The sequence below is a fragment of the Hemiscyllium ocellatum genome, chromosome 31 (genome assembly GCF_020745735.1).
Source record: "Hemiscyllium ocellatum isolate sHemOce1 chromosome 31, sHemOce1.pat.X.cur, whole genome shotgun sequence".
In the NCBI taxonomy this organism is placed as follows: Eukaryota; Metazoa; Chordata; class Chondrichthyes; order Orectolobiformes; family Hemiscylliidae; genus Hemiscyllium; species Hemiscyllium ocellatum.
Window position 1 is genome coordinate 38748901 of NC_083431.1, and position 17032 is coordinate 38765932.

Here is a 17032-nt window from a genome sequence, read left to right on the forward strand (position 1 = left end):
CAAGTGTTAGTTGGTTGAGGAACTCTGGCTCAGAGTTAATGAGTTGGAGTCTGAGCTACAAACGCTGCAATGCATCACGATGGGGAGAGTTATCTGGACGATAATTTTCCAAAGGCAGTCACACTCCTTAGATTAACCGCCTAAAGTTTGATCAATGTTTCGGGACAGAATGTATGGCTATGAATGAGGCAGGTAGAGGGACCCAGGAGGTAATGCTGAAGGAACCTCAACCCTTGAGCTTTTCTAACAGGTTTGAGATGTGTGCTCCCTGCGCGGAGGAGTGAGGGGCTATTGGGAGGAGGAGCAAACTAACCAAAGCACCATGGTACAGGGAGCCTTCCAACAGGAGGGAGAGAAGAGAAGTGTAGCTATCATCAGGATAATATAGTCAGGCAAACAGACACTGTTCACTGTGGCCAGGATCAAGAGTCCCAGCTGCCTCCTTGGAGCCCAGGTTCAGGATATCTCATCTGGGCTGCAAAGGAACTTTGAATGGGAGGGGGAAGATCCATTTAAAATGCTTCATGTCAGTACCAATGATATGGGTAGAAAGTGGAAGGAGGTTCTGCTGAGGGAACATGACCAACTAGGGACTAAATTAAAAAGCAGAACCAAAAACGTCATAATCTCTTGATTACTATCTTTGCCACAAGTAAATTGGTGCTGGGTCAACAAGATTAAAAATAAATACATGTCTCAAAGATTGTGTGTGGGAGAAACAGGTTTGGGTTCATAGGACATTGGGGAAGGAGGGAGCTGTTCCAATGGGATGGGCTCCACCTGAATCTGGGACCAGAGTTCCAGCGAATCACAAGACTTTGGCTTTTGATAGGGCTTTAAACTAAATAGCTGGGGTGAGTTCAGTTGCGTAGAAAATTAGGGGAAAAATTTAAAGGAGGGGAGAGCTCAGCAGAAATCATTAAAATTTCCAGAATAAGTAATAGGACAGAATGTGGAAAAGGTCAGGAATCTAACTTGAGGCGTAGCAGTTAAGGGGACAACTATGAGAAAGGGGGGTGGAGTGGAGCAGTTAATGCACAACTGAAGGTGTTGTACTTAAGTGGATGCAGTGTATGTAAGTGTTAGTAAGTAATGAAATTTTAAATTGATAGCAGGAAGTGGTACAGAGTTGGAAGGTGTAAATTCTGTGGGTAGAGTTGAGAAACAACAAAGTAAAAAAAAGACCCTGATGGGAATTGTGTACAGGCCTTAGAACATAGAACATAGAACAGTGCAGCATAATACAGGCCCTTCGGCCCACAATGTTGTGCGAGCACTTATCTTAATTTAAGATCAACCTAACCTACACACCCCTCAATGCACAGCCGTCCATGTGCTTGTCCAGCAGTTGCTTAAATGTCCCTATGTCCACCAATGGCAGTGCATTTGACGCACCCATCACTCTCTGCATAAAGAACCTACCTCTGACATCTCCCTTAAACCTACCTCCAATCACTTAAAATTTTCACACCTGATGACAGCCATTTCTGCCCTGGGGAAAAGTCTCTGGCTATCTACTCTATCTATGCCTCTCATTACCTTGTTACACCTCTATTAAGTCACCTCTCTTCCTTCTTCTCTCCAGTGTGAAATGCCTTAGCTCACTCAACCTCTCTTCATAAGATAAGCCCCTCCAATCCAGGCAACATCCTGGTAAATCTCCTCTGTACCCTCTGTAAAGTATCTATGTTCTTCCTATAATGAGGCGACCAGAACTGAACAATATTCCAAGTGTGGTCTAACCAAGGTTTTATAGAGAATCAGCAAAACCTCGTGGCTCTTAAACTCAATCCCCCTGTTCATGAAAGCCAAAACATCATACGCCTTCTTAATAATCCTATCAACTTGGGTGGTAACTTTGAGGGATCTATGTACGTGGACACCAAGATCCCGTTGTTCCCCCACAGTGCCAAGAATCCTGTCTTTAACCCTGTATTCAGCATTCAAATTCCACCTTCTAAAATGAATTACTTTGCATTTATCCAGATTAAACTCCATCTGTCACATCTCAGGCCAACTCTGCATCCTGTCAATGTCTTGTTGTAGTCTGCAACAGCCCTCGACACTATCTCAACAACACCATCCTTTGTGTCATTGGTAAACTTACTAACCTTCCCTTCCACTTATTCATCAAAGCCATTTATAAAAACTACAAAGAGCAGAGGCCCAAGAACAGATTCCTGTGGGACACCACTGGTCACCAACCTCCAGGCAGAATACTTTCCATCCACTACCACTCGCAGTCTTCTTTTGGCCAGTCAATTCTCTATCCAGACAGCCAAATTTTTCTGCATCTCATACCTCCTAACTTTCTAAATGAGCCTACCGTGGAGAACCTTATCAATTTAAGCGTAGCCTTATAGGAAGTCTGCTGTAGTGAGTAGAGTGGGTTCTTTCTTGTTTATATGTTTTATTGAGATATGGTTCTTGATTAAACTTAAAATGTAGGCCATAAGTATTAATTTAAACTGGAGCATTGTTTTGTAGAGGAATAAGACAGTGCTATTTTCTGGATTTGGAGATTGAAAAAAACAAAAATGGCCTTTAGTAGAGTGATATGCTTTTCTTGTCAGATGAGGGAGTTTAGGGAGAGTTTATAGGTTACTGAGGATTATATCTGCAATAAATGATGTTGATTGCTAGAGCTATCAGATGGAATGAATCGGTTGGAGAGACAGTTAGCAGCAATGAGGAATTTACAAGAGCAAGGAGATGTGATGGATGGCATTTATCGGAAGGGGGAGAAACCGCAGATACAGTCACATAATTGGGTTAACTCCATGAAAGGTAAGAGAGGTGGGCAGGTAGTGCAGGAGTCTTCTGTGGCTATACCCATTTCAAACAAGTATGCTGTTTTGGAAAATGTAGGGGGGTGATGGATTCTCAAGGTAATGTAGCACGAACAACCAAATTTCTGGTATTGAGACTGGCTGTAATACAATGAGGGGTACATCGGGTTCCAGGAGATTGATTGTGTTCAGGCATTCTCTAGTCCAAGGTACAGACAGACGTTTCTGTGGCCAGCAGCGAAAAATCAGAATGGTGTGTTACTTCCCTGGTGCCAGGATCAAGGATGTCTCAGAAAAGGTGCAGAATGTTCTCAAGAGGGAGAGGGGCCAGCAGGAGGTCATTGTACACATTGGAACCAATGAAATAAGAAGGGAAAAGGTTGAGATTCTGAAGAGAGATTACAGAAAGTTCAGCAGGAATTTAAAAAGGAGATCCTCAAGAGTAGTAATATCTGGAATATTCCTGGTGTTATGAGCTAGCGAGGGCAGGAATAGGAAGATAGAACAGATGATTACATGGCTGAACAGCTGGTGTATGGGAGAAGGATTCACATTTTTGGATCACTAGAATCTCTTCTGGGGTAGAAGTGATCTGTACAAGAAGGACGGATTGCACCTGTATTGGAAGGGGACTAATATACTGGCAGGGAGATTTGCTTCCGCTGCTCGGGACGATTTAAACTAGTAAGGTGGGGGAGTGGGGAAAGAGATCAAACAGAGACTGATACAGTTGAGAAAAGAAGCAAGTCAAACAGTCAGGGCAGGCAGGGACAAAGCAGAGAACAATGTAGGATTGATACATTAAACTGTCTTTATTTCAATGTAAGGGGGCTAACAGGGAAGGCAGATGAACTCAGGGCATGTTTAGAACATGGGATTGAGATATCATAGCAGTTACAGAAACTGGGGATAGACAGGACTGGCAGCAAAAATGTTCCAGGATACAAATGCTACAGTAAGGACAGATATTACTACTCTTGAGGATCTCCTTTTTAAATTCCTGTTGAACTTTGCAAGGTTTGATCCCATGGAAGATTGGGAGAACTAGCCATTTGGAGACAGAACTGGCTAAAAGGTAGAAGACAGAGTGTGGTGGTGGAGGGTTGTTTTTCAGACTGGAGGCTGTGACCAGTGGAATGCCACAAAGATAGGTGCTGGGTCCACTACTTTTCAGCATTTATGTAAATGATTTGGATGTGAACATAAGAGTTATAGTTAGTAAGTTTGCAGATGACACCAAAAATGGAGGTGTAGTGGACAGCAAAGATGGTTACCTCAGATTACAATGGGATCTTGATCAGATGTGACAATGGGCTGAGAAGTCGCAGATGGAGTTTAATTTAGACAAATACAAGGTGCTGCATTTTGGGAAAGCAAATCTTAGCAGGGCTTATACACCTGATGGTAAGGTCCTAAGGAGTGTTGTTAAACAAAGAGACCTTGGAGCGCAGTTTGTAGCTCCTTGAAAGTGGAGTCACAGGTAGAAAGGATAGTGAAGGAGATGTTGGGTATGCTTTCCTTTATTGGTCAGAGTACTGAGAACAGGATTTGGGAGGTCATGTTGTGGCTGTTCAGGACATTGGTTAGGCCACTGTTAGAATATTGCATGCAATTCTAGTCTCCTTCCTATCGGAAAGGTGCTGTGAAACTTGAAAGAGTTCAGAAAAGATTTACAAGGATGTTGCCAGTGTTGAAGGATCTGAGCTATAGAGAGAGGTTGACTAGGCTAGGACTGTTTTCCCTGATGTGTCAGAGGCTGAGGAGTGACCTTATAGAAGGTTAATAAAATCATGAGAGGCATGGATGGGATAAATAGACAAAGGCTTTTTTTCCCTGAGGTGGGGAGTCCAGAACTAGAGGGCATAGGTTCAGAGTGAGAGGGGAAAGATATAAAAGGGACCTAAGAGGCAAATATTTCATCTAGAGGGTGGTACGTGCATGGAATGAGCTGCCAAAGTAAGTGGTAGAGGTTAGTGCAATTGCAATATTTAAAAGGCATCTGGATGGGTATATGAATAGGAAGGGTTTGGATGGATATGGATGCTGACAGGTGGGATTAGATTGGATTGGGATATCTGGTCAGCATGGACAAGTTGGACTGAAGGGTCCTTTTCCATGCTGTACATCTCTATGACTCTATGGCTTTAAATGCTTTACTGAAATCCATATACACCACATCCACTGCTCAACTTTCATCAACTTGTCTCGTCAATCTTCAAAGAACTCAAAGGTTAGTGAGGCATTACCCGCCCCTTACAAAGCCATGCTGACTATCATTAATCAAACTACATTTTCCCAAATAGTCATAAGTCCTATCTCTCACAATCCTTTCCAGTACTGTCTTTACCACAGACATAAGACTGACTGCTCTGTAATACCTAGGGATTTCCCTATTCCCTTTCTTGAATAGAGGATTAAGCAATCTCATTCCTCACTTCCCATAGTAACCTTGGATACTTTGGTCCAGTCCTGGGAACTTATCTATCTTGTTGCTTCCCAGAATTTCCAGCACATCCACTTCCTTAATATCAATCTATTCTAGTCTAATAACCTGGTCCACGGTGTTGTCACTGGAAACAAATTCCGTGTGTCTAGTGAATACTGAAGCAAAAACTCATTTAGGGCCTCCCTTACCTCTTCAGACACCAGGCACAAGTTCCCTCCACTGTCCCTGATGGACCCTACTCTCTCTCTGATCATTCTCGTATTCCTCACATAAGTGTAGAGTGCCTGTGGGTTTTCCCTAATCCTTCCCACCAAGGTTTTTTTGTGCTCCCTCCTAGGTCTCCTCAGTCCATCTTTTGAGTTCTTTCCTAGCTACCCTGTAACCCTCTAAAGCTGCATCAGGTCTTTGCTTCCTCAACCTTAAGTAAGCTTCCTTCTTCCTCTTGATGAGAAACTCCTCTTTTCTTGTCATTCAAGGCTCCTTCATGTTACCATTCCTTGCCTGTCTCAGTAGGAGAAAGTTATCCAACACTCGCAACAAGTACTCCTTAAACAGACTCCACATTTCTGTTGTGCATTTCCTGTAGAACAATTGTTCCCAATTTATACTCCATAGCTCCTGTCTAATAGCAGTATAATTTCCCTTCCACCAGTTAAATACATTCCCATACTGTCTGTTCCTGTCCCTTTCCATGGCTATGGTGTAGGTGAGACAGTTGTGATCACTGTCACTGAAATACTCTCCCACCAAGAGATCTGACACCTGGCCAGGCTCTTTGCCTAGCACAAAATCCAATATGGCCTCTTCTCTACTCAGCCTATCTACAAATTGAGTCAGGAATCCTTCCTGGACCCACCTGACAAAATCAGCTCCATCCAGACCATCTGCATTAAGGAGGATCTAATCAGTATTGGGGAAGTTGAAGCCTCCCATAACAACAACACTGTTACATCAGCACCTTTCCAAGATCTGCAGTCCAATCTGTTCTTCCATCTCTCTGCTGGTATTGGGGGTCTGTAGTTACTGACTTTCACACATATTGACTCAGTAGACATATCCTCCTCAACAACCTCCTTTTCTGCAACTGTGAAGCACTCTTTAATTAACAATGATACTCCACCTCCTCTTTTACCCCTCACTTCTCTGTTCTTTTTAAAAGATCTAAACCTTGGAACATCCAGCAACCATTCCTGTCCCTGTGAAATCCATGTATCCGTAATGGCCACAACCTCATAGTTTCCAAGTACTGATCCGTGCTCTAAGTTTATCTCTCTTATTCCTGACACTCCTTGTATGGAAACAGACAAACTTTAACCCATCCCTTTGCCCTAAGAACCATGTATCCTTCTTGGCAGACACTCTGCATTCAATTTCTGCCCACTCAACAACTACCATCTGCTCTGACCTGTAGCTCTGCTTCCCATCCCTGCCAAACTAGTTTAAACCCTCCTGAAATGCTCTAGCAAATCTCCTGCCTAAGACATTGGTGCCCCTCCAGTTAAAGTGCAACCTGTCCTTCATTTACAGGTCCCACCTTCCCCAGAAGGTACCTCAATGATCTATATAATCTGACTGGGTTCTATGGGCTGATAGCATCGACTCGACCTCAACTACTGCTTCACCTTATTTTGTGGCCACAGTGCATATTGTTTCTCTAACATTCTTTTCTTCTCTAAAGCCCATGAACATTTTGTTGTCTCACAAATTGTTTCCCATCTTTCTTGGAAATCTGTCCTTGAATCCTTCCGATCAGCTTCTGTCCTTGTCACATTTACCAAAATAGCTCTTATCATTGGTCCTTATTTGACTAGGGAATATTGATGAACAAAGAGACCTTGGAATGCAGGTTCATAGCTCACTGAAAGTGGACTCGCAGGTAGATAGGATAGTGAAGAAGGCATTTGGTACACTTTCCTTTATTGGTCAGTGCATTGACTACAGGATTTGGGAGGTCATGTTGCGGCCGTACAGGACATTGGTTAGTGCCACTTTTGGAATATTGTGTGCAATTCTGGTCTCCTTCCTATTGGACGGATGTTATGAAACTTGATGGGGTTCAGAAAAGATTTACAAGGATGTTGCCAGTTTTGGAAGATTTGAGCTATTGGGAGCGGATGAATAAGCTGGGGCTATTTTCCTGGAGCGTTGGAGGCTGAGAGATGACCTTTTGGAGGTTTATAAAATCATGAAGGGATTGAATAGGATAAATAGATGAAGTATTTTTCCCTGGTGTGGGGGAGTCCAGAACTAGACAGCATAGGTTTAGGGTGAAAGGGAAAAGATATAAAAGAGAAGTAAGGGACGACTTTTTCATGCAGAGGGTGGTTTGGGATGGAATGAGCTGCCAGAGGAAGTGGTGGAAGATGGTACAATTGCAACATTTAAAAGGCACCTGGTTGGGTTTATGAATAGGAAAGATTTGAATGGATATGGGCCGGGTGCTGGAAAGTGGGACTAGATTAGGTTGAGATATCTGGTCAGCATGGATGAGTTGGACCGAAGGGTCTGTTTCCATGTTGTACATCTGTATGACTCTATGACTCTATATCTGAAGCCCTCCCTCCTGCACCAGCCCTGTAGCCACATGTTTAGTTGTACTCACTGCCTGTTCCTCACCTCACTAGCACATGGCACCAATAGTAATCCTGAGATTACCACTCTCCTCATCCTGCTTTTTAGCTTCCAACCTAACTCCCTGAAATCACTTTTTAGATCTTCATCCCTTTTCCTATCTATGTCATTGGTGCCAATGTGCACCACGACACCTGGCTGCTCCCCCTCCCCCTTCAGAATCTTGTAGACTCGATCAGACACATCCCGGACCCTGGCACCTGGCAGGCAACATACCTTTCGGAGTCCTGTTCGCGACCACAGAATCTCCTATCCATTCCTCTTCTTGTTGAGTCACCTCCACTAGCACTTTTCTATTCTCCCCTCTTCCCATCTGAGCCACAGAGCCAGGTTCAGTGACAGAGACCTGCCATTGTGGCTTTCTCCTGGTAGGTCATTCCCCTCCCAACAGTATCCAAAATGGTAAACTTATTATTGAGGGGAATGGCCAGAGAGGGATCCCTGCACTGTTTACCTGTTCCCTTTCCATCCCCTGACTGCAACTCATCTACATTTTTCCTGTGCCTGAGGTGAGACTCTCACTGTAACTCTTCTCTATTACCCCTCCCCCTCCCGAATGATCTGAAGTTCATCCAGCTCCAGTTCCCTAATGCCTTCTAGCTGTAGTCAGGACGTGGGGCAGAAAATAAATCAGAAGATGAAAAACGCACATGTGAAAGATACTCTTACAATAATCATGGGGGACTTGAATGTGTGGGTGGACTGGGAAACTCAAGTTGTCAGCGGATACCAAGAAAAGAAATTCGTGAAATGTCTGTGAGATTTTTTTTGGAGCAGCTTGTGGTAGAGCCCATGAGTGAACACGCAATTCTGGATTTAGTGATATGTTATGAGGCAGACTTGATTAGGGAACTTAAGGTGAAGGAAGCCCTTGGCGCAGTGACAATATTATACAGAATTCACCCTGCAGTTTGAGAGGGAGAAGCTTAAATCAGTTGTAAAGTATCACAATTAAGTAAAAATAACTATAGAGCCACAAAAAAGGAGCTGGCCACAGTTGATTAGAAGGGAAGTCTAGCAGGGAAGATGATGGAGCAACAATGGCAGGAGTTTCAGAAGTAATTTGGGAGGCACAGTAGAAATTCATGCCAAGGAAAAAGAATCATACTAAAGGATGAGGCAACCTTGGCTGACAAGGGAAGTCAAGGACAGCAATAAAGCAAAAGAAAAAGCATATAATGTGGTGAAGATTAGTGGCAAGTCACAGGATTGGGAATCCTTTCAAAATCAGCAGAGGAAAATGGAAAATGTAATAAGGGGGGAGAAGATGAAATATAAGGGTAAGGTAGAGCTAGTAATATAAAAGAACATTGCAAGAGCTTTTTTTAAATACCTAAAAGGTTAGCAAGAGGATAGAGTGGACATTGGACCCTTGGAAATGAAGGCTGGAGAAGTAGTAATGGGGAACCAAGAAAAAAACGGATGAATTGAATTGGTACTTTGCATCAGTTTTCACAGTGGAAGACACCAGTAACGTACCAGAAGTTCAAGAGGGTCAGGGAGCAAAGGCAATTGGAGTGGCCATCATTAAGATGAAGATGCTGAGAAAGCTGAAAGGTCTGAAGGTGAATAAATAATTCAGACCAGATGGATGACACCCCAGAGTTCTGAAGGCGGTAGCAGAGGACATTGTGGAGGCAGTGATCTTTCAGGAAACATTGGAGTCAGGGGAGGATCCCAGAGGATTTGAAAATGGTTAATGTGACACCCCTGTTTAAGAAGCGAGGGAGGCAGAAGACAGGAAACTGTAAGTTGGTTAGTCTGACCTTGATTATTAGTCAGATTTTAGACACCATCATTCAGGAATAGATTGCGGAAAACTTGAAGTGTACATTAGACAGCTTCGGCAAAGGGAGGTCATGCCTGACAAATCTGTTAGAATTCTTTGAGGATGTAATGAGCAAGTTAGACAAAGGAGAGACAGTGGAGGTGATCTATTTGGATTTTCAAAAGGCCATTGACAAGTTGCCAGATAGGAGGCTGTTAAATAAGAGCCCATGGTGTTAGGGGCAAAGTATGATAGAGGATTGGCTGACTGACAGAAGGCAAAGAGTTGGGATAAAGGGAGCAAGTGACTAACAGAGTTCTGCAGTGGTCTGTGTTAAGACCCCACAACTATTCATGATATATGTTAACAAACTGGACAAAGGAACTAAGGCCTTCATTGCATGTGGGACAGGTATTGTTGGGGGAGTGGGAAGGCTGCAGAAGTTCGTGGGCAAAGAAGCGGCAGATTGAGTATGATGTGGGAAAGCGTGAGGTTATGCACCTTGGTCAGATGAATAGAGGTGTAGACTATTTCCTAAATGGGGAAAGTCTTCATAAATCTGAAGCACAAAGGGACTGGGGACTTCTAGTTTGAATTCTCTTAAGGTTAAAATGCAGGTTCAGTTGGCAATGAGGAAGTAAATGCAATGTCAGCATTCATTTTGAAAAAGCTAGAATACAACAGCAGCAAGGTACTGCTGATACTGTATAAGTCAGACCATACTTGGATTAATGCAATCAGTTTTGGGCCCTGTATCTAGTGAAGGTTGTACCAGCTTTAGAGGGAGTCCATATAATGTTTGCAAGAATGATCCCAGGGATGAATAGCTTGTCATATGAGGAATGGTTGGGGGTTCTGAGTGAGTATTTAATGGAATTTAGAAGGCTGAGGGAAGATCTGATTGAAACTTACCGAATACTGAGAAGCTTGGCTAGGGTGGACATAGAGAAGATGTTTCCACAAGTCGGAAAGACGAGGATCCAAGGGCACAGCCTCGGGGTGAAGGGAGGACCTTTTAGAAATGAGATGAGCAGGACATTTTTCAGCCAGAGGTGGTGAATCTGTGGAACTCATTGTCACAAAAGGTTGTGGAGGCCAATCACTGAGAGTATTTAAGAGAGATAGATAGATTTTTGATTAGTAAAAGGGTTAAAGACATTAATTGTGTGTCTGATGGAGATCTTTCCCATTTGCTGGATTCAACAACAACACTCAAGAAGCTTGATAGCATCCAGGACAATACAGCTTGCAGACTGATTCTGTATTTACTAGCATCCACTCTCTCTGCTCAGTAGCAGCAGTGTGTACTATTGACAAGACACACTGCAGAAAACCACGGCCACTTCCATTTCAAAGGACAAGGGAAGCAGATGTATGGGAACACCAACCCCCTGCAAGTTTCCCTCCAAGATACATGCCATCCTGACTTAGAAATCTATCATGTCTTCAGAGTCACTGGGTCAAAATCCTGGAATTCCCTCCCGAACTGCATTGTGGTCTACTTACAGCACATGGACTGCAGTAGTTCAAAAATGAAGTTCACCACCACCTTCTCAAAAGCAACTAGAGATGGGCTATAAATGTTGTCCCAGGAAGCAATGCTCACATAACATGAATGAATTTAGAAAGAAAGCAGATTAACAAGTTTTCAATGATGGGCAGAAGAGAGGGAGTGAATCCTGGTCAACCAGACCCAAACTGCGGTAGCTGCCATACTGAACATTGAAAGATACCACGTGCTGGATCTATGCCTTGGGTAGTACCCCATAGTATGCATTAGTCTTACTTTGAGGAATGACTAAAAGAAGTAGAAGGACCAGCAAGTACCTCTGACATGATTCATGTGCCCAATTTATTCTTTAAGAATTGAGTACTGGAGTTGACTGCGACTATTTTCAACACAAGAATCACTTAATTGCTTGCAGGGAAGTTCCTACTCAGGAATATTGAAATAACTCCATGAAGGCCAGCATCCCATCACCAAGTCACCTTTATTTATATGTACATAGTACATGACACTGACCCAGCTAGCTCAGAGCCAGCTCTCAGAGTGAACAGAACCCATGACACTCCTGTCTATATCTGTCAGCCAGGGCTCCCTGATTGGACCAGGTTAGTGGCCCCAATCAGGGAACTCATATTGTGAGGTCCACTTGGCTGACCTCGCTCCAATCACTATAAATATATACTCATCTCATTTGATAATCTACTCTGTAATTCATCATAAAATAGTACAAATGGAGAGTTTGTGACAACTGAGAGCTAATTGACACCTAAAGTAACCCTGGATTGCAACAAATTTGCTTCATTTCACATGCACCTGTAATTCTTAGTTGAATTTTCACTTCATAAAATATTCTGTAGAAATGAAAGGTGCAAAATTAACACATTTAAAAATATGATTCAACACTTAAACTTTTCGACATTACTAATATAGCAGGTGATAATTAAATGCACTTCCTGATAATATAAAACTTCACACTTCTAATGCATGACTTTGCCATTGCCTGTTAAATGATTTCACTTCTGAAACATTTATTACTGAGAGACTTGTTCCTTGTCCCTCTAGCTAGTGAGAATCATACGCAGAGGTAACAATGGGCTGCTGAATTATTTTCCGCGGATTCTAATTTTCCAGAATAAAAAACAAATTGATTAAAATTCTGGACATGTGTTCTTCAGGATATTCTGGCTATTTCGGTTTATTTGAACCAATCAGAATATGAAAAACTAGAGATTATGACACACTCAGGAGAATTAGTTAAGTCTTTAAGTTCACAAATAGTTAGTGGGTCAGCATGGGACCCTAAAACTTTTTACCTAATGAGTTCTGATTAGTAACACAGATGCATGTATTTTTATCGTGTCCCACTGAAATTAAAGTGGCAGGAAGAGCCAAACTTACATTTTGCTGAAGAAAGGCACATTTTGTCGACCCTTTTCATCTCGCACTCACCAAGATAAGAATAGCAGGGGAAAATTAACAATAATTAAAAATTTAAATTAACAATCTGTTCCGTTGAAACTCACTATCCTCTTGGGACTCACTGTTCAGTCAAGGATCACTGCCTGGTGAAGGATAACTGCCCAGTCAGGAGTCACTTCTGTGTCAAAGGTCACTCCACTGTTGAGGCTCATTGCTCAGATGAGGATCATTGTTCTGTGAAGGCCCACTGTGTGTTTGGGGCTCACTACCCGGTCAAGAGCTACTGCTCAGTCAGTGGTCATTGACAGGTCTAGGGTCACTTCCCTATCAGAGGTAACTACCCAGTTGGGAATCTCTGCTGGTCAAGGGTCCACTCTCTGGCTGAGGGTCACTGTAGTGATTGTAACAAGGTCAGGCAGCTGGTCCTCATAGAATATGAGTTCCCTGATTGGGGTTGCTAATCTGACTGACATATAAATTTAGGGTGAGTGTTTAGAGATACTGGCACTCTGGTACCTGACTGAATGAGGTAGTACTATAGTCAAGGACTGTTCATGAGTAAACAAAGGGTGACTCAGTGATGGGATGCTGGCCTTTGTGGAGTTATTTCAGTCACTGCTCTGTCAAGGGTCATTGGGTGTTCAAGGATCCCTGCCCAGTCAAGATTCACCGCCCAGTCAGGGGTCACTACCTGGTACTGGATCACTTTCCCTCTGTTTTACTTCATAAGTTCAAAAGTAAAGAATGACCTTCTTGTGGTTTGCCTGTTGAACCTACGGCAGTGAGAGTTAACAGCTCCAGATGACAAACGAATGAATCTAATACACCAGAAACAGAAGCCTAGTCAATTTACTGATTTTTCAGAAGTCTTCCAACCAGAATCATTCATTCTCTCATTCTTATGAGCTTGTGAATTAAGAATGGGAATAGGCTCTTCAGCCTTTACGCCTGCTCTGCCGATCAATAAGATCATGGCTGATTTCTTTGCTGCTTACCCCAAATAACCTTTGACTCACTTGTTAGTGAATAATCTATCTACCTCTGTCTTAAATATATTCATGGATGTGTCTCCATTGATCTCTGGGGAAGAATGTTTCAAAGCCTCATGTCCTTTGAGTGAATAACATTTTCCTCATCTTTGACTTACTTGGGAGACATCTTATTTTTAAATGATGGCCCCTAGTTTTAGATTTTCCCATGAGAGGGGACTAACAGTCAACATCCATCCATCCCTCACAGGATGTTGTCTGACTCAACAATATCACACCCCATTCTTCAAATTCCAATGGGACATGGTCTATTGGACCTTTCTTCATCCCTATGCCAAGTATCTGTCAACAAAACTCCTCTGAACTGCTTCATTTGTACTTACATCCTTTCTTAATAGAATGGAGAACAATACTCTAATGTATAAAAATCATTGTATCAGCTCCCATTTTGAAAATTACAGAGCAATAGAAGTAGGTATGGTTGCTAACATGATCGCTACTATTCTATTTCTTATGTTCCATTAGTATAATTAGCAACATCATTACGAAAGGTTCACAAAGCTAGGTAGTTTTATGTCCCTATAGCTGGAGACAGATTTCTCCTCAAGATACATCACCTTGATGGTCCTCAATGCTAATGCATTGCAAAAAGTGTGCAGAACCCAAAATACATAAAACACGCACATTGCTCTGAATGCACTTGGACATCTTTACACCAAACCTGGGATGGGCGAATCTCTCAGGTTAACATAGATTTTTTTTCTGTTTGCAGTTACAGACTCTACAGCTGGAGCGTGAGATCATCCTAGCCAGTAATTGGAAGATGGCTGAAGACAATCTCAACTTGCAGCCTCAGCTAGACGACAAAAAGCTACATTTGGCAAGGAAATACCAAGAGTTGCAGGAAGTGACTGCAGTTTATGAGGATAAGCGGACAAAGCTAGGTAAGCTACTGCATATGCACATGCCTATCCACATGGGGACACAGACGAACACACATACACGCACAGACATGGAGACACACATATCCACCCACCCACATGGACGGACGGACACACACACACACACACACACACACACACACACACACACACACACACACACACACACACACACACACACACACACACATCCTTTCCTAGGAGTGGTTATAATTTCCTAAAGCCATTATCAATAATTAGTGACATTCACTCTAAAATTGGGTGACAATGAGATAACGTTCAGCCTCTGATTTGGTTTATTGCTACTTTAATCAACCTCCACAGACAATTAATGATACGTATCTAGGGCAGGTTGGACTGGAATGCATGGAATGCAGTCCTCCTGGCTCAGAGATAGGGACATTACCAATACAACACAAGGCTCTGTACTTTAAACATATATGGGGCTTACACCAACATTGTGAGGTTAAGAGTCCCACATTCTAATGACTGAGAGAGCCATTCTAAGCTGATTTGTAATCTTCATTATTTCAACCCCGCCACCAGGCCAGTTATAATACAAATGTTGACCACTCATTGGGAAAGTTGAGATGCTGGGGATATAGACATAAATGAAGATTAACTATGTGAGACAATACAATACTAAAAATTGTCAAATCGTGAGAAAAGGTTATATAAAATTGGCTCGTACTCCCTTGTATTCACATCTAATTAATGTGCTAAAGATAATTAAAGCATTTAACAGGGTCGATTCGGAAAAAAACCTAATGAGCTGAGTCTTAATGTGTTTTTGGCCAAGTGTGAGTTGAAATTTTGGAGGGACTTTCACCAAGAGGCATGGCGAGTTATCTCACCTACTTCTATCAAACTCATCTCTTTAACCATACACTCCACCCCATGATGTCCCTTGTGTCCAATTCTAACTCCCTCTTACCACCCGCCATTCTGAGAACAACTCACCAATGCTTGGATAGACTGGAATTGACAGCAACTCTGGCAGTCACACCATCTTTAAAACTCTAATGTGCAGCCAGAGAAACACTGTCAGCCCGTATATGCCCCACATCTTACCTGACATTTGTCTCAGACATGGCAAACAGGGGGAAATGGTGCCTGCTTTGCAGGCAGGGGCTTGGAGGTGCTGCTGGAAATAAGCCTGGTATCCCTGGTTGAGGGGGCAAAGCTCACAAAGTGATGACAAGTCAATGTGAGGCAGGGATGCTGTGAAAACTCAGGTAGGTTCAGAGTGTTTTGGAGCAAAGAGTCCAGAGATGGAATCTGGTCCACTTCATGAGCTGCGAATCCACAGTGCCCTTGCTGCAGCATTATAATGATTGTTGCCAGTGCAGCCGAAGGTGCCACACTGAAATGCAGAATCATCCTGTGGGTGATGACTGTCAGAGGAGGGCAGATGTTGGATCACAATATTTGGTGGATGTGGAGTATGTATGTGACCAGTCCTTTTGGAGCTGCCCTGTATCCAGGTGTCCAATATCCAACTTGGATGTCCTTTGGAGAAAGTGGTGAGCGGAAGTTGCTGGGTTCCCATTCTGATTTGCATGTCATGAATTCTCACCATCTAGCTGTTTGGTGCATTTGGTAAAATGGGAAGTTGTATATTAAGGAGGTGACTTGTGCCATTAACAAGGCATTTAACTCGTTGCCTTCATGAGAGACTTCCTTCATTATTCAGCCAAAGCATGAAAGATGCTTTGATGTCGAGATGGGTCTTGCTGAACTCTTATCTGATTCTGCCACAAATCCCACTGCAGCCCATGTTGCTCAGACATCCACAGGTTTCTGGCCTTGCTGTCTGATGGATAATCCAGAAATTGGCAGCATAATCTTAAAATTTATAGTTATGCTGTGTAGGAGTGAAATCAATGTACTTTAATTTCCAGAAAAGGCCGGTGGAATTGTGGACTTAGCCTGACTGCAGGAATGCTGGGGCATTTAAAATTTAGAAGAATCAGATCAAAAGATTTTTGTTAGCTAAATGTAAAGGTGGGAGATTAAAGGTGATATAGATATCAACCATAATGGGACTGACTCCTGTGCCTCTGTACTCATTTGATGTTTGGTACCACTTTATAAGGCAGACCAAGCACTGGCTTATGTATGCTTCCATTGCTCAATTTTCCTGGATTAATTCTTGGATTAACAAACCACTGATTTTACTCCAGAAGTTTTAGCTCAAGAGTCAAATATGGCTGACTAGAAAACTCTTCCATGCTTATGACCTGTCAAAGGCATATTGAACAGAATTACAGGTTGACAAGCCATCTCTTTGTTCACATTATGAACTCATTTCCCCATGGCCATCAATTCCTGGAATGGGAATCAAACCCAAAGCAGCTAACTCTGAGACAGAGACTTTACTCACTGCACCCTAATACCACCCTTCAGTATAAGAAGGGATGAAAATATGGGGTTGGAGAAATATTTCATTCAAGTAGATTGTTAACAATAGTGGCAAACAAGAAACTAACAGTTGAAAATATAAAGGGTAAATACCACATGTGTGCATGACTGTTTAAACCAC

General features: G+C 42.6%; 1 protein-coding gene across 1 annotated transcript in view; it reads left to right on the forward strand.

The window, feature by feature from the left end:
* Window positions 1-17032, forward strand: part of vps37d (VPS37D subunit of ESCRT-I) — a 57158-nt gene that overhangs the window by 12031 nt on the left and 28095 nt on the right. The window contains exon 2 of the mRNA XM_060848283.1: window positions 14322-14493. Coding sequence (XP_060704266.1) covers window positions 14322-14493 — 172 coding nt within the window. The remainder of the gene's footprint in view (window positions 1-14321; window positions 14494-17032) is intronic.